The following is an 18,549-nucleotide window of genomic DNA, read 5'->3' on the forward strand; positions in this document are numbered from 1 at the left end:
CTTGAGAAAGTGCAGCTATGGATTCATTTAATCCTTATGCAATGAAACAGAAGCATAAACAGTAAGTGATAGGAACAGGTACAGAGGACAACATCTCTGCCTTTATTGGTGCCAGACTGAGTAACAGCTGCTTCCTTTCCAATCTCCAACCCAGTTCCCCACTTCTGCGCCAGAGAAAACAGTGCAAGATGGAGAAGTCATTGAGCACCAGCCATGCACGTGGAAGACCCACGCCAGACTTCAGCGTTCGGCGGCAGCCACTGGGGAGTGAACGAGCAGACAGAAGGCAGTTCTCTCTTCCCCGCCCTTCCTCCCAACCTCATTTTCTCCACTCTCTCTCCTCCCTCAAACTCAGCCTTTCAAAAGTAAATAAATAAAAACACTTCTTTAAAAAAAAATTACAGAAAAGTAATAATATACCCAGGGTCACATAACTAATAATACATATACCATGAGCTCAATGCAGGCAGGCCACATTATTCTTTCAAATATTTATTTATTTTTATCGGAAAGGCAGCTTTACAGAGTGAAGGACCCGAGTGGCCGCAACGGCCAGAGCTGAGCCCAAAGACATGAGCCAGGACTTTTCTTCTGAGTCTCCCATGTGGTGTGGGGTTCCAAACATTTGGGTCATTTTCCACTGCTTTCGCAGGCCACAAGCAGACAGCTGGTAGGGATGTGGGGCATAAACCAGGGCCCATGCAGGATCCCGTGCAGGGTGAGGATTTAGCCACCAGGCTATTGTTCCAGGCCTGCAGTTTACATTTTTAACCACTACACTGTGGAGTCTTATCTTCTCTGAGCCAACAATTAGGTGCCACATGAATAACTGCTCTGATTGGAATCTGTCCCTTCCAAGTCAGGTGTTGCCAATGTAATCCTGCTCTTCCAGAGCTGAGTGAGCCATCAGAGTTACTCCTCAATGAGTAAGACCCCTCCTGACATCAGAGGAGGCATGGACACTTGGAGGAGAGCTTGCCAGCTCTCCCTGTCTCCTCACCACAAGAGGAGAGCACCCTCTGGACTTCCCAGACACCAGCACTTGAGAAAATAAATCACCGCTCTTTACAAATTACCCAGCCTCAGGTATTCTATTGTAGTGGATCCAAACATACTGAGAAAACATTCTACAATTCACAAAATAAGCAACCTACATGTGCTTATTTGGAAGAAGGCTAAATTGACTCAAAATCAACATTTTCTTTTCACTCAAAAATAATGACGTCACATCTCACTGAGAGCCTGGGAAAACCAAACCTCAGAGCTTGGCGTTTTTAAAATGAGCACTGAAGCATCATAACACACAAACCTCACTGCATTAAAAATTACAATGCAAAACTCTGCATATTAATATTAATAACACAATCTTAAAAAGCAGGATGAGAAATATGCACTTTGTACAGTGCTGCACAAACCAGAATATCAAAAAACAAACAACACTATCTACACACACAATAAACGATATGAATATCTTTCCAAATCCAAACCCGGTATTCTGTCATTGACAAGAAGACAGCCACCTCCACACACAGTTCCTGTAACTTAGCCTGCCATCACTAAATACACAACCAAAACTTTGTTAAAAATATGAATAAATATTAAATCAAGACCTTCACTATACAACTATTAGAAACTTAAAAACATATTTTGTGGAAGCATTTCTACATAACTTAAGGTCAATTTGAAGTTCTTTCACTCCAATGATGATCCACTTCAGGATTTTCATAGTAAGTTTTTAAGTAGCAACAGGTAGCTTTGTTAAAGGATACAAACTACGTACGAGGGTTCTGTATCTTCACTGAAGAATCCGGATCTGGATGCTGCTTATGTATCACCTGAGTACAAATCTGTTCTATAAGAATCTACAGAAGCAAAACGACACATTGCATTAGAATCCTCACTGCAATGGCATCACCGCCAATGAACTCTGTGTGCAGCACTCACCGCAACTGAGTACACACTTCAGTCCAATGATATCCTAAATCTACAGTAACTTCGGTATTGTACTTCCAGTTAATGATAAAATGAAATAGGCAATACAACACAGGAACAATTGAGAGATAATTAAGCTCTTTTGCAATTCACAAATTAATAGATTTACTAAAATGCAGCCAGACTTTCTTTCCGTTAATAACATCAAAGAAGCATCCTACAAAACCTGAGTGGCCTTATTTTATGTTCAAACAGTTAACTCTACTATAGGGACACTTTTTATAATAAGGAATTAATAAGAACAAATTCAGACTCCATTCCTACCTCAAACAGGACATTGTATGTGGTCATGGTGATTAAATTTGTTTGAAGCATGAGTCGTTCGGCGAGCAAGGAAAATAACCCATGCCCAAGCATGACTTCAGCTTTTCTCCTGCAATTACACAGAAAGACGTCAGGGCAGACTGCAGGGACAGGGCACCACGCTGCCCCGCATGCTGCATGAAGGAAACAGAATAACGTTTTCCACAGTACGAATTCCAAGCCAATTACCCACCAATTTTCTCTGACCTAAAACTTTTAAGGTTCCCAAAACTTTAGGCAAAGAATGTTAACTGCAATTCACACATAAGCCAAAGCTAAAAACACAAGTATAGTGTAAAACTGACTATTACACAGCACAGCAAAATTCTCCACCAAATTCTCCAGAGTAATTACTTAGACTATTTGTTACAATCGAAAGCTGAGTGATCACAAACATTAATTCTGTCTCGACTCAGCAAACATTTTCTGTAAATGGCTTGCAAGCAAACATTTCAGGCTTTGGGACCCACACAGTCTCCATCACAACTCACAAGGGCCGTTGTATTGTAAATGCAGCAAGAGATAATATACAAAAATCCATTACAGTCATTTGGTTCCAATAACAAACATTTTATTTACTGGCATCCAGCTGGATTTATAAAGTCTGCAGCTGTCCTACCTCCATCATTTAAAATGTAATGACAGGCTATTCCTGGTGTGAAGACTGGTACCTACAATAAAACTGCCTGCTTCCAGTTAGGAAAATACGTTGGGCAGTTTCAGTTTTTAGCTAAGCATGTAACAGAACACATGGTGTGGCAAATGCCCAGGTGGTTCTTTCAGTCTTTGAGACACAGCAAATGATGATGTAAACCAGGTAAATCGCCACGGCAGCAAAAATTCACCTATTCCAAAGGAATTCTCATATCTAAAATACATGATAAATTTACATAATTTCCATACAAAACAAGCATGCACCAGTTGAACTGTATTTTTACATTATATAGCAACAGGATTAAACTTATCCAGCATTTTATGAATAACAATAAAAGACAGAGACTAGGGAGACCACAGAACAGAAACTTTATTCCAAAAAAAATAGTAAAATAAATAAGTAACATACCACAGTCCGTTTCACATTTCAAGCATACTCACTTTGGAGCCAGATGTTTTAGAAAATAGCCCATTGCCTTGAGAGCCTGTACTCGGATTCCTTCGCTTTTAGATGCCAAAAGTTTGTAGATAACACTGAAATTAATAAGAATCCGAAAGAAATGAATATGACTTATACAAAGTGATGATTTACAGATGCATATCTTTGTTACTAAAAAATCTATTTCAAGTCATACATATTAATATACATTCATGGCATTTAAAAATGTACTTACTCAAGGCTTGTTGCAATTCTTGTTCATGAAAACCAAAAACTGGTAATACAATTCAGAAAACACAGTGACTTTTCCAGTGAATAGTTATAAAAGTACTTCAAACCATTCATGAAAAAATACAATTAAAGTTAAGTTTATTTTGGTGAAAAACAATAGAAATCCACACAAAGTTTTTCCAACATACATATTTCTCCATGGAACTACTGAAGACAGTTTCTGTTTGCAAACTGTAATGCATACATCTGTCTCTGAGGCTCATTTTTTTCCTCTGCTACATACCTATCAATCTTCTTTAAAAGCTAGCAGGGTTTTTTTTTTTTTGGTTGTTGTTTTTTACAGATTTACTCCTTTTTACTGTAAAGTCAGATATATAGAGAGGAGGAGAGTCAGAGAGGAGGATCTTCCATCCAATAATTCATTCCCCAAGTAACTGCAATGGCTGGAGCTTCACCAATCTGAAGCCAATCAGGAGTCTCCTCCAGCTGCCCCACACGAGTGAACGGTCCCAAGGCTTTGGGTCATCTTCAACTGCCTAGGAAGGCCACCAGCAGGGAGCTGGATGGGCAGTGGGGCTGTCGGGATTAAAACCAGCACCCAGGCCTGGCGCGGTGGCGCAAGTGGTTAAGGTCCTCGCCTTGCACGCCCGGAATCCCATATGGGCACCGGTTCTATCCCAGCAGCCCTGCTTCCTTTCCAGCTCCCTGCCTGTGGCCTAGGAAAGCAGTCGAGGACAGCCCAAAGCTTTGGGATCCTGCACCCGCGTGGGAGACCCGGAAGAGGCTCCTGGCTTTGGACTGGCATAGCATGGGCCGTTGTGCTCACTTGGGGAGTGAATCATCGGAAGATCTTCCTCTCTGTCTCTGCTCTCTGTATATCCGCCTTTCCAATAAAAAAATAATAAAAATAAATCTTTAAAAAAAAAAACCAGCACCCATATGGGATCCCACATTTGCAAGGAGAGGACTTTAGCTGCCAGGCTACTATGCCTGGGATAAAGCTACCATTTTTTTAAGTCCATATAAAAGCATTGTTTTATATCAACTCTTCGTTAAATTGTTAAATCCTCACCATGATTAAAAAGTGAGGGACCTGTGAACTGCATAATAATCAGAATGAATTTAAAAGTCGAAATTACTCTTAAAAAACACATTTTGGAACTGGCGGTATGGCCTAGCAGCTAAAAGTCCTCATCTTGAACGCGCCCCGGGATCCCATATGGGCACCAGTTCTAATCCCAGCAGCTCCACTTCCCATCCAATTCCCTGCTTGTATCCTGGGAAAGCAGTCGAGGACGGCCCAAAGCCTTGGGACCCTGCACCCATGTGGGAGACCTGGAAGAGGTTTCTGCTTCCTGGCTTTAGATCAGCACAGCACCGGCCATTGGGCTCACTTGGAGAGTGAATCATCAGATAGAAAATCTTCCTCTCTGTCTCTCCTCCTCTCTGTATATCTCACTTTGTAACAAAAATAAATAAATCTTTAAAAAAAATACACTGCACATTCAATTCTCAAAAAAGCATACAATAAACAAGTTCTTAAAAATCTCCGAGGGCCATATAATCTGACTGTAAGCAAAATCAACTGGCAGTAAAATTCAACTGATGGGTAGCACTTCCTTTACAGTAATTCTAAAATTTCAGATTGTTGAAACCTGAGCAACTGACTAATCCTCCTCTTCAAGGGCTGGGATACCATGTGAGTGCTGGTTTGTGTCCTAGCTGCTCCATTTCCCAATCAGCTTCCTATTTGTGCCTTGGGAAAGCAGTGGAACACAGCCCAAATCCTTGACACTCTGCACCCACATGGGAGACCCAGAAGAAGCTCCTGGCTCCTGGCTTTGATTCAGCTCAGCTCCGGTCTTTCTGCCCACTTGGGGAGTGAACCAGCACATGCTTCCATGTGGTGGATCACAAGTGGAGCTGCCAGGACTTGAGCAGGCAAAGCACTACAGGTGGAGGCTTAACTTGCTACAATACCATACACAAACCTAGGAATTTTAGCTTATCAAAAGCAAAAATTGTTTTTGCTAAAGCTTGAAAAGGGAGTGGGAAGTCATTACTCTGCCTTGCTCCAATTGTGTATACGTTGCTTTCTGAAAGAACAAACCTGACTTAGGCCAACAGATGAAAAACATAGCACCCCAGTTAATAATAGCAGACCTGGTTAAGCATCACAAGGGAAAATAACACACTTTACCAGGCCAACGCGGCAGATACAACCAAGGTCAAGTGGCAGATCAAGCAGCTATTTAAAAAGGAGATGCTACAAACGAGAGATGCATGGGATTCAACTAAGCTCTCAATACACTCTTAGCTGACTGTGAAAGTACATAGGTACAGTGAAACCCTGAAAATATAACTGAAAAAACAAAAGCAAGGAAGACTGGAGAAATACCAATGACTTAGAAAGCAATCCAGAAACACACTTACACACATCACAATTGGGTGTGTACTTAACAGCCTCAAAGAACTAGACCACAACCACTGCACAGGTAACTGACTGAACTCTAGGACACAGAAAAACATAGGGAACTCAAAGAGTTGTGTTAAAGTGAAAGAAAAGTTATAATAATCAACAGAAGGAAAGCAGAAGCTATAGAACATGAAAAAGATAGAATCTGCAGATGAGATAGGACAAGCCATTAAAAACCAAACAGAACCCGGATCCCACCCACCAGCCACCACGTACACATGGTACGCTGTCCCCGTGTCTGCCTGGACTCTGGGGGCTGCTCCCTTCAGGGTGAGTACACTGACCGATGGGGAAGGTTTCTGTGACTAGGCAGGCCCGGGATCCGGGATCCACCCACCACCTTCACTGAGCGGTTGATGGGATTATGGAGGGGCGCAAGCTTGGGCCTGGGAGTTTAAACTTCCTGCTGCCTGCCGACTGTGGGTGGGTCTCAGGACGGGGTGTCTCATGTCCGGATCCAAGATTCAAGCCACCACATGCATATGGTGAGCTGTCCCTGGGCAGCCAGTGCGCCATTTGGCACCAGGCTCTGCCTGCTAGCCACCCAGTTGGGGTGCTCTGCGGTTTTGGTTCTTTGAGTCGCTGCGTAGGTAGCTCCTGGTTGAACCCACTGTGCTTCTGAACCCAATCCTTAAGACTCTCAATGACAGTAACTCTTCCTTCGATAAACTTGTAATCACTTAACAATGCTGAACACCGAACACCAGTTCGTGCAAAAGCTATGGCACAGAGCTTGTCCAGCAGGATATCCTATTACCTGACATGATGATGGATCAGGAGACAGGTCACATTAGGCAGGGCCATAACATTAACTAGCATTCGAGAACCATATCTGGGGGCAGATTCTGTGGAGAATGTGTGGGCCAAACCCTGTGGAAATTCTAGCCCCACTGGTTAGCTCAAGAGTCGGGGTAGTGATGGACTAAGCTAGGTGGGACCAAGGAGCCTGCCATCACTAAGAGGTAAAGGAACCCGCAACAGTATGTACTGGTCAAGGCAGCATGAAATGTGCTTCCTGAATAGACTATGGGGTGGGCCGGGCTGCAACATTCACCAGCTCATACAAGGCCAAATGGAAGGCCAGACTGTGCTGGGCACTGGCCTAAAACCCAATGGCATGTATGAGAACTGGGTCTGGGAGTGGATCAAGTGGAGCAACTTGGGAAACTCCCCTGGAGAAACATACCTCCTACTGGTGAGCATATATAGTCCAGACCTGGGGTTCAGACAAACTGGGAAAAGTAGCTCCAACAGCTGGCTAACGTGTCAATTGGTAACAGAACGGGATGTACTGGGCACGACCGAGCAAACCTTAACCTAAAAGCAAAACTAAAAACTAGGATGGAGGACAGATCATGCCAAGCTAGGCTCTTGTACCTACTGGTCTGCACAAGTCAGGAACGCTAAACCACAGTGTCTTAGACACTGGGACAGGTGAGGGGTTGAGCCAAGTTAATCAGAGCAACCACTGGCATTTGTGTGATCTATGGTTGGGAACAGGCCTGGTTGGGGAGCTAAGGGGACACCCTTTTGAGGTTCCCACCAAGGGGTGTGTGGCCTGGAATGGGGACTGCATTCTGATCAGGAAACAGTTGTAGTCTCCCCTGACACAAGTGTGGACTGGGACTGGATGCACCAAGCCGGGCCAGATTCCAACACCGTCTGGTGTCCTGGAGGATCAGGGTAGATGTGGAATGGACTAGGCTAGGTTTCAACCCCTACTGAGCCATGTGTGAGTCATATGTGAGTATGGACAAGCCATGGCTGGGCTGAAACATCCAACAGCAAGAATCAGATTGGGTTGAAGGCCAGTCAGGAAAAGCCACAGTTCCTGCTAGGACAGGAGGTGAACTGAGTAGTGCTGGCTCATGGACCCACTGGTATGCACAAAATCTGGCATTGGGAGGGGTTCTGATTGGAAGAACCTGGGCAACTCCTCTGGCAGGACACAGACCCGGCAGGTAAGGGCAAGAAGTATGATAGGAAACAGCCCAGAACAGGCCACGGGAAGTTTCCCACTGGCATATATTTGGCATGGGTCGGGGACAGACCAGGCTGAATCAGTTCATGTCATCCACTGGTTAATCCGAGCACCAGAACAGAGTGTGGGTCAAGCCAGGTTTGGTCACGACAAAAACCAGTGCACATTACAGAATGCCAAGGTGAGGTTGCCTGTGCCAGATGTGACTGCAGCGCCCAACCAGCACATGTGAGAACCAAGAAGGAAGGGGGCAGAGCCAGCAGGGGGGGTTCTCTTGCTGGACAGCTACTCCCACTGGAGAGCGTGACCAGACCAGGCAGGGCTACAACATCTGTGCGCCTCATGTGGACTAGATAAGGGAAAAGCCCGGCTGGGATGATTATTCCTACTGGTGCAAACAAAATTAGAGTGGGTAAGGGTTGTTTGGGCTTAGCCGCAGCATCAGCTGGCAGAAGTTGGCACTGAGGGCTAATTCTGTCAAGTCAAACCACAGAACTACCTGGAGAGTGAATAATCCAGGAGTGAGAGAGGCCTGGGAGGGAAATAGTGGGCTCTGCCCCCTTGGGTTACCACTTCCACAGGAGAGTACAAAAACTAGGCTGGGGTGGCTAGACAGACACCCAACAGCATCTTCGTGGGCTGGATAGTTGAGCTGGTTAGATGGAACTAAGCTTTAATACCCATTGACATGTACAAGAGCCAAATAGGGTATGGGACAGACTGGACTAATCTGCTACACAAACCAGGGTAGGGGACAGGCCTGGTGGGGGCTATTGTGGATTGCTCCATCTAGGCTGCAGCTCCCACTGGTTTATGTGAGGGCTGAGTATGTGATGGGCAGAGCCAGGCTGGACTGCAACACTAACTGATTCCAGTGGAAGTCAGGGCTAAAAACAGAAGAACCCAGCTACTGCAACCACCAGCTGATTGGGGCAATGGACTGTGCCAGGCCATGTGCTTGCTAGTACATACAAGAATCTGGTCTGGGAACACCTCAGAAAAAGTTTCTTTGGGGATCTCCCCAATCAAAATGCAGGACTCAGAACCCTAACCAAGAAAAAACAGAAGACAGAACAAGTCAATCAACCACGTCAGCTATATGTTGGCAGTGAAATACTGGGCAAATGGAGACTCTATGATGGACTACGTCAATCAGTGGATTCTTCAACGACCTCATCATGCTTGGAGTGGCGAGACTGGCAGCAATTCATAACTGGTGAACTATCAAAACCAGTTGAGCAAGTATCTCACATCCCGGACTTGGGGTGGGTGGGAAAGTGGGTGGGGCTTCTCCCTCAACATCCCCCTTTACCTCACATAGATGAAAGAAACAATATGGAAATAATACTTTCCTGTACCCATTGAACCTTTTCACCCTAATTAACTATGTAAAGATTGTAAAAAATATAATTAAAAAAATGAAAAAAACGAACAGAAAATAAAAGGACCTAGAGCTAACATTGCACTTATCTAAAAAGTTTACTCTTAAACCAAAATTACTATACATTTAAAAAAAAAAACACCAAAACAAGCACAACCTATAATCAGGAAGAGTAATAAGCAAAATTTCTCTGAAGTTTTCCAAATGTTAGACTTGGCGATGACTCCAAAAGACATGTAACAAATACTATGCTCAAATCACTAAAAGAAAATGGACTAACAATGAATTTAAAATTAGAAAATCTCAATAAAGAGAAACGACAGAAAGAACCACATGGAAATTCTGGGGACAAAAAATAAACAATAAGGAAATCAATAAATTCACTAAGAGGTGCTCAACAGCAGCAGACAGAAATAGTAAAATAAATAAACAATCTATACACTTGAAGACAGGTAGAACTTTCCAAATATAAAGAATAAAAAAGAATTAAACAACTTTTATAAACATGTGAAAGAATGCAAGATATTCCAAACATATACAGTGGGAATGCACCCAGCATCAAAAAATACTCAAGAAAAACCCGAAGAGCAGGCTAAGAAAGTGATTCAGTACAAATTACAGTCCAATGACTTCCAAAGCACCAGAAATAACACAACATGTAAGAAGCAAATAATGCAATTCATAGCTATTATCTCATCAGGAACAACAGAGACCCCAAAATGAAGGAATAATGATTAAGTGCTAACAAGAATAAAACAATAAATTAAAAATTTTGCATTCAAGCATAAGGATTCCCCCAAATTAAGACAAACAAAAGTAATTCCGAAGATGAGCAAATTTATTGCTGGTGAAATGCCTTACAAGAAATCATGAATGAAGTCCACTAACAACAAAGGAGATTCTATAATGTATGAGGCCATTAACAAAATAGAAAACTACAAAATGAACAGGGGAGCTATGGTTTAACCAAACAGAGTAACCTAACAAAGCTTTTCAATCTTGATCACTGTAGCAAAAATTACTGCATGAAAATTACCCAACAGCAATCTCCAGCATACACTGAAACCTACATAATAGCAAGTGCAATGAGTCGAGGAGTTAAAATTTGGAATATTATCCATACAAGTTAAGAGTCCCTTTTTTTCTTCCCTCGTCCAACTATAACCACAAAGTAATGTGACATCTCAAAAAGTGCCCACATTTCAGAGAAGCAATGCTTCTGGCTGGGAGAACATAAAAAATTGTTTGAGAGATTGGTTGGGAGTCCTAAATTAGGAGACGGTAGAAGAGAAAGTTACTCTGAATCTGTGTAAGAATGAGCAAGAGTTACACATGTGTGGGACAGAGCCAAACCAAAACAGCAAATTCTCTTTCAAAAGTGAAATAAGATTAGGGTTATTCCCAATTCAGCTTAATTCTTCAGCAGAGAATGTAAAATAGAGACTCAAAGTAAGATGAGAGGTTTCAGAAATGAAGTGACACCAGTGCCACTTTGCATTCAGAACAGTTAGCACGTAACAGTACAACAGCTATCAAATGGCATGTCTGCATATTTTGTAATTTTTATTTGAAAGGAAAACTGACAGAAAAGGAGGAAGACAGAGAATTTCTATTCACTGGTTCACTCCTTAAATGAACACAATGGCCAGAGATGAGCTGATCCAAAGCTACAATACAGGAGCTTCCTCCGAGTCTCCCAGACGAGTACAGGAGCCCAAGGATTTGCGCCATTCTCCACTGCTTTCCCAGTCCATAAGCAGGGAGGTGGATCAGACACAGAACAGCAAGGACTAGAACAAGCGGGCAAGTGGGATCCAAGCACTGCAGGCAGAGATCTCCCAGCTATGGCACCACACCAGCCCTCATGCTTCCATATTAAAAAAAAAAAAAAGGCAACAGAAATTATTTGGTAGAAAATTACACCAGAGATTATCAGGCAACATTCACAATGTCCAAACACACTGAAACATACCCTAACTTAAAAACAAAAACCGAAAACATGATCATTTTTTACAGGGAAATACAATTAAATGGGCCAACTACTGCACAGCTCACATAAAGACTGTAAGGAAGCTATTAAATATGTGCCAGGAGGTGAAGATATACACAATCAAAATGAATCCAAACACACTGCTCACTAAAAAATTTTACACAAATTTCAGATTTAAAATATACAGTATTTGAAAGACACAGAATGTCTATAACATGGATTCAGTATCAAATTAAAACACGGAAAGATAAAAGTGCATGAGCTTCAAGAATCAGCTTAGCACACTTTATGCTGCTTCTAAAAGAACACAAAAAGACTTAAGTAAACAAAGGCAAAAAGAGCAGTGCAACTCTAATTCTTGTTACAGACACAAAATGAAACAGAACAAAACAAAACAAAAACACCACAAACATGGCCTGTAGAGTTTTCTGTGAGAAATTTCCTGTGAATTTTTTTGGCATTCCTTTATATGTCAATTTATTTTTTTCAAGTGCACATTTAAGGATCTTTTCCTTATGTTCAACTGAAGAGAGCTTGACGAGAGCTTGAAGATCATGTGTCGTGGAAAAGATGGCTTTTGATCAAGCCTGTTGGGAGTTCTGTGCCTCTCCTGGATCTTGTTTCCCAATTCTTTCTCTAGATTAGGGAAATTTTCCTTGATTATTTCATTAAATACATTTGCAAACTCAGCTTCTCTTTCTGTACCTTCTGGGACTCCCATAACTCTTATATTTGGCCTCTTAATAGTGTCTTTCAATTCTTGAATCCTTTTTTTTGTCTTGATCCAGCTCTGCTTCCACGTTTTTGTTTGCTTCCTCATGATGACAGGAAATATCTTCCAATTCTGAGATTTTTTTCTTCTGCTTGCTTCATCCTATTTTGGAGACTCTCCATTGTACTTTTAATTTGCTCTACTGTGTTCTTAATTTCTGATATATCAGCCTTGATTTGCTTCATTGCCTCCTTAAATTCTTTGAACTCTTGTAGGTTTCTCATTGTTGATCAGAAGCTTCAAAATGAGTTTTATGAATTCTGTGTCCCCCATTTTCTCAATGTCTTCCTCAGTTAACTCTGAGGTTGGCATAAGGTTTTGCGCCTTTGCAGGGGAGTGCTCAGTAATATTCATTGTGCCTTTGTCTCTTCTTTTGCTCTTGGTCATTATGCTTCTAGTTATCAGAGTCTTCTTCTTGGGGCAGGTTTCTAAGCTGTGTCACTCACAGGTCTACAATGCGATTTTACTTACTGCAGTTGGTTTACAACTCTTTGCTTGCAGCCACTTGTGCCACAACCTCTAGCAAAATCCAGGTCTGGGTTCTTACGTTAGATTTCCACCGTGGTCTCCATAGCCCCAGCTCCTGGCTCACCACTCTCCACCTCCTGTGATACCATGCTGAGGCTGCCCTGTTGTCTCTGTAACCTTTCTCCCACTTCCAGTAGGAGCAGGTCCCAGGATTAGAGACAACAGGCGTTCTATAGTTTGGTTGTTGGTGGCACTGCTCTTGTCAGAACCTGTTGGACATTAGGTCTGGGCGCCACACGGACCTATATTGACCGGTACAACGACACAGTCGGTATTATTTTCCTGCAGGACCAGTGCAATCATGGACCTCAGTGAGTTCTTGCAAGCTCAGCACATGCGCAGTACATTGTTGCCCCTGCAGTTCTAAACGTTTTTGTGACAGTGTATAAAATGGTGCCTGATGTACCACCACTACAGTTCTTGATCTGCTGGCCATCAGGTCTTAGGGTTACCCAGACCTGTCTTGGGTGGAACCCTTAGAATGGCACGTTGCTGAAGTTCACTGAGTCAGAAATCAGTTCACTCCCAGCTTTGCTTATGCTCAGTCCTTTCCCTTGTCTTTGCCTCCTTACACAAAATGGTGCCCAATTCAGCTCTCCCGGGCTGACCAGGCTGTGAAATCCACCCTGTTCTTGCACTGCCCATCTGAGATTTGCTGTTCTGTCTCTGCTCCTGGTCAAATCAAATGGACCAGCAGGACGGACAGTTCTTTGTCTGGGTTTTCTGCCAAAGCTCTCAGTGAAAGTCCCTTCCCACCTGGTTGTTGATGGGGCTCAGGCTGCTGGTGGAGTTCAGATCACTGTTAGCTGAATGCTGCTGGAGTATCAGTCACTGCATCACCACACCATTGTGTCTGCTGCTTTCTTGTGTCTGTCAGTCTCCAGGTACCCCTCTGCTGTTGTTCTGTCCTTTCCTATTTCCTGGAATATGTTGTCTCTGCTTCACCCTGATTAAATGTTTTTCTGTCCGTTTAAACGTGTCCTTACCCTATTCTGCCATCTTGAGTCTCCAAGAACAAAATTTTATGAATAAATTTATTCATTTAGGAAAAAATATCCAATTTTGGTTGAAGGATACCAACAACTAAAGCTCAATAAAAAAGAGATGGATAGTCCAAACAATTGTACACCTGCTAAAGAATCTGAATCTACAGATAGTAACACTCCAAAGAATAAAATTCTACCCTAGATGACATCACTGGTAAATTTTAGCAAAAATCTACAGACTAAATAATAACAATTCCACACAAATTCTTCCAGAAAACTGAAGTACAGGGAACACTTCACAAATCATTCTGTTCGGTCAGCATTTATGATGCCACAATACTCAGAAAGAATGTACAAGATTAGAAAACTGCCATGAGTCCTCAGGGGTTTTAAGGGCACAGATGTAAACTTCTCCTGCTTTTAGTGAATTGAATCCAAACAGATACACACACAGGCACACGCATGTGCGCACAAACACACACACCCCACAGTTACCAAATGACTCTGTCTGGAAGGAGGTTAATTTTCAAACAACATAACATTTTATGTATTTGGTGAGCTAATTATATGTAAAACAATATATTAACAACTTAAACTATGGAATGCTGGCTCAAGTTCTGGCTGCTCCTGAATCAGCTCTCTGCTAATACACCTGAGAAAGCCAGGGAAGATACACCAAGGGCCCTGTCACTCATGTGGGAGACCCAGGGCTCCAAGCCTCTGGCTTCCGCCTGGCCCAGCCCAGCTAGCGCAGAGGGAACCAGTAAACAGAAGCTATCTCCATCTCCACCCCTCCCCCGGAACTCTGCCTTGGAAGTAAGTGGAAAGGAAAGGGAGAAACACAGGGAGTGGGACATGGAGGAAGGTCAAGAGGAGAAGGGGGGCAAAAGGGAAGAAAATGGCAAAGGAAAAGGAGAAAGGAAAAGGAGAGGGAAAGAGAAAGCGGCTGGTGCCACGGCACAGCAAGCTACTCCTCTAACTGCAGTGTCAGCATCCAATATGAGCACTGGTTTGAGTTCCAACTGCTCCACTTCAATCCAGCCCTCTCTAATGGCCTGGAAAAGCAGCAGAGGACAGCTCAAGCCCTTGGGCCCCTGCAGCCATGGGTGTGACCCAGAAGAAGCCTCCACCTCCTGATCAGCTCAGCTCTGACCATTACAGCCACTTAGGGAGTGAACCAGTGAACGGAACACCTCCGTGTTTCCTTCCCTCTCTATAAAAGATGTCTTTCAGATAAAAGTAAATAAATATTAAAAAAAAAAAAAAAGACCAGACCAGAGATCCCAGTATCCTGAGAAGGTAATTTCCTCAGACTCACAAAGTCATCAACAAAAATTCTACAGCTTTCACAGAAATAACCCTGAAAGCCTGGCCACAGGTCCCTTTCATCAGGAACAAGGCACGGATGCCCATTCTTACCATTCCCGTTCAGCATTGCACTGGGGCAGGGGCATTTCCTGACCATTGCAACCATTCAAAAGAAAATAAATTTTAAAATTCAGATTAGAAAAGAAAGAAGTAAAACTATCATCATTTGGACACAAAATATCTGCATGGAAAATCAAAAGGAATCTGCAGGAAAAAAAACTCAACTGAATTATGGACTTGCAGGAAAAAAAGCCAAACATAAAGTAAGTTCTATCTGTAAATGGTAGGTATGAACAAAAAGCTGTTGCAATTCACAAAGGCATCAGAAAATTCAAAGTTCTCAAGAATAAATCTGACAAAAGATGTGTTCACTATACACAATAAAAATTATTAAACACTGCTCAAAAATTTAGAACTTATAAAGAGATATACTGTTTCCATGACTCAGGATATTTTTTATAAGATTTTATTTATTATTTTTATTAGAAAGTCAGATAAGCAGAGAGGAGGAAACACAGAAAGATCTTTCATCCAATGATTCACTTCCCAAGTGACCAAAATGACCAGTGCTGCGCCGATCCAAAGCCAGGATCCAGGAAATTCTTCCAGGTCTCCCACACAGGTGCAGGGTCCCAAGGCTTTGGGCTGTCCTCAACTGCTTTCCCAGGACACAGGCAGGGAGCTGGATGGGAAGTGGAGCTGCCAGGATTAGAACTGACACCCATATGGGCTCCCAGCATGTTCAAGGTGAGCATGTTCATGTTTAGCTGCTAGGCCACCATGCCGGGCCCAGAATATTGAATCATTGTTACTAACATGATATTTTTTTCCCAAACTCCTAAAGATGAGCTCAATGTATTTCCAATCAAAATGGCACCATACTTTCTAGAAGAAACTGATAAGCCAATTCTAAAACACAAACAAAAATGAAAACAGCAAAAACAACTGAGAAAAAAGGAGGAGCACAATTGACTCACCCTGTCTCATTACAAGCTACAAAGATTAAGACACTTTGTATTTAGCATGAAGATGGAAAAAATAAAATAACTGAAAATAGACCTATATATGTTTGGCTGATTAATTTTCAACTAAGATATAAAGGCAATTTAGGAATTGCATATCCATGATCTAAAAATAAAGATCTTTACTTATACCTCTCAATATGATTTACATACTAAAATGTGAAAGCTAAAACTATAAAATCATTAGAAAAAAATATTTCTGGGGGCTGATGTTGTGGCATAATGCGTTAACCCTACTGCCTGCAACACTGGCATCCCGTATGTGCACCAACTGAACTTACGTCTGCTCTACTTCCAACTTCTTCTCATGTGCATGGGAAGGCAATGGAGGATGGCCAAAATGTTGGGACCTCTGTACCCAAATAAGAGAGCTGGAACAAGCTCTGTCCCCTGGCTTCAGGTTGGCCCAATGCTGGCCAGTTGTTTGGGGAGTAAAACAGCAAATAGAAGACTTCTGTCTCCGTATCTCCCTCCGGTCTGTAACTCTGCCTTTCCAACAAATAAAATATTCTCAAAAAATTATGAATTTCATATTAAAAAAAGTTAGATTTTTATAACAGTATTACAATCATAACATAAAATTGGATTTCTTAATTTTACTGCTTCTTGAAAGTCCTTGTCAAAAGGAGAAAAAGAAGCCATCAACTTGGAAAATATATTCCCAATGCATAGAAGAACTAAAGTACTTTTACACAGAATAAAAAACTCTGAATGAAATAATAACCAAACAAAAAATCTTTAAAACTGATAAACAATTTAATCATTTAAGCAAAAAAATTCATGTAAGAAGATGCTGGAAATCACCATCAGTTCTCAGGAAAAATGCAAATTATAATCAGAATTAGTGACTACAGATGTTTTAGAACACTTAAAATTAAAGATTGGAAACTTGTTCATGAGAATCCAGAGCAATCAAACTCACACACAGCTGATATAACTATACACACGAGGGCCCGGCATGGTGGCCTCGCAGCTAAAGTCCTTGCCTTGAACGCGCCAGGATCCCATATGGACACCAGTTCTAATCCTGGCAGCTCCACTTCCCATACAGCTCCCTCCTTGTAGCCTGGGAAAGCAGTCAAGAAAGGCCAAAGCTCTTGGGACCCAGAAGGAAGTTCCTGGATCCTGGCTTCAGATCAGCTCAGCACCAGCCATTGTGGTCACTTAGGGAGTGAATCATCGGATGGAAGATCTTCCCCTCTGTCTCTCCTCCTCTCTGTATATCTGAATTTGTAATAAAAAATAAATAAATCTTTAAAAAATAATAACTATATGGGCCACTTGCGCGGTGGCGCAAGTGGTTAAAGGTCCTCGCCTTGCACGCCCGGGATCCCATATGGGCGCCGGTTCTAATCCCGGCAGCCCCGCTTCCCTTCCAGCTCCCTGCCTGTGGCCTGGGAAAGCAGTCAAGGACAGCCCAAAGCTTTGGGACCCTGCACCCGCATGGCAGACCCGGAAGAGGCTCCTGGCTTTGGATCGGCACAGCATCGGCCGTTGCGCTCACTTGGGGAGTGAATTATCAGACGGAAGATCTTCCTCTCTGTCTCTCCTCTCTGTATATCCACCTTTCCAATAAAAAAATAATAAAAATAAATCTTTAAAAAAAATAAAAAATAAAAAAAATAATAATAACTATACACACGAGGAGATAGGAGCCATTGGCCTCAGTGGCTGAAGCGAGACATCACAGGCAAGACCTGAAGTTAGTGCCCGGCTTCAGCCCGCGGGTCCCGAATGTTGCAATATTTAGAGTAAACCAACAACAGATTCTTCTCCTTTCTCACACAAATAAAATACCTTTTTAAACAGAAGCAGCACATTTATCTAAAAAAATTAAACAAAAATCTTATGTAATTGACTCAGCCATTACATTCGTAGGTATATACTCAGGATAACAAAAGGACATGTCCATATAGAAATTTGCATATGGATAGTCAGAGAATATTTATTTTCAAAATCCAAAAACTAATGACAAGTGTCCATCAATAGTGAATGATTAATAATTCATAACACATGTGTAATGAAAAAATATTCAGGAATGCAAAGGAATAAGCTTAAGTCACTTAACAGTATGGAAAATAATTTACGCTGAATGAAAAGGGCAAACAAATCAAGAATATTTACTATATAGTCACACTTTACATAAAAGCACAGAATATTCAATTTAATCGTAAGTGACAATAAGCAGAGTGCCAGCACTGGGAACGATATAAAAAGGGTGAGTGGGGAAGAAGCTCTCGATGCTAACAGATGTGTCATAATCTTGCTGCACTGTGGTTGATTTCTAACCATACGCTGGACAGGATGACCTTTTAAGAGACGACAGAGAGCCCCCTTCGGTCACAATTAGAAACTACATTTCCAGGAGCAAAACAGAACCTTGCTAAAGAACTGACATGGCCACAGAAGCATCCCCTACACAAAAT

The 18,549-nt window shown here is 42.2% G+C and overlaps 1 protein-coding gene across 4 annotated transcripts in view; it reads right to left on the reverse strand.

The window, feature by feature from the left end:
* The window catches only part of LRBA (LPS responsive beige-like anchor protein), a 633,639-nt gene that overhangs the window by 503,277 nt on the left and 111,813 nt on the right, over window positions 1-18,549 (reverse strand). For all 4 annotated transcript variants that reach the window (XM_040967344.1, XM_040967342.1, XM_040967341.1 and 1 more), the window contains 3 exons: window positions 3,391-3,483; window positions 2,257-2,365; window positions 1,781-1,862 (listed from right to left, as the gene is read on the reverse strand). In XM_040967344.1, the coding sequence (XP_040823278.1) occupies window positions 1,781-1,862; window positions 2,257-2,365; window positions 3,391-3,483 (284 nt within the window). The remainder of the gene's footprint in view (window positions 1-1,780; window positions 1,863-2,256; window positions 2,366-3,390; window positions 3,484-18,549) is intronic.

The sequence above is a fragment of the Ochotona curzoniae genome, unplaced genomic scaffold (genome assembly GCF_017591425.1).
Source record: "Ochotona curzoniae isolate NIBS_2020 unplaced genomic scaffold, NIBS_Ocur_1.0 scaffold_4506, whole genome shotgun sequence".
Taxonomy (NCBI): domain Eukaryota; kingdom Metazoa; phylum Chordata; class Mammalia; order Lagomorpha; family Ochotonidae; genus Ochotona; species Ochotona curzoniae.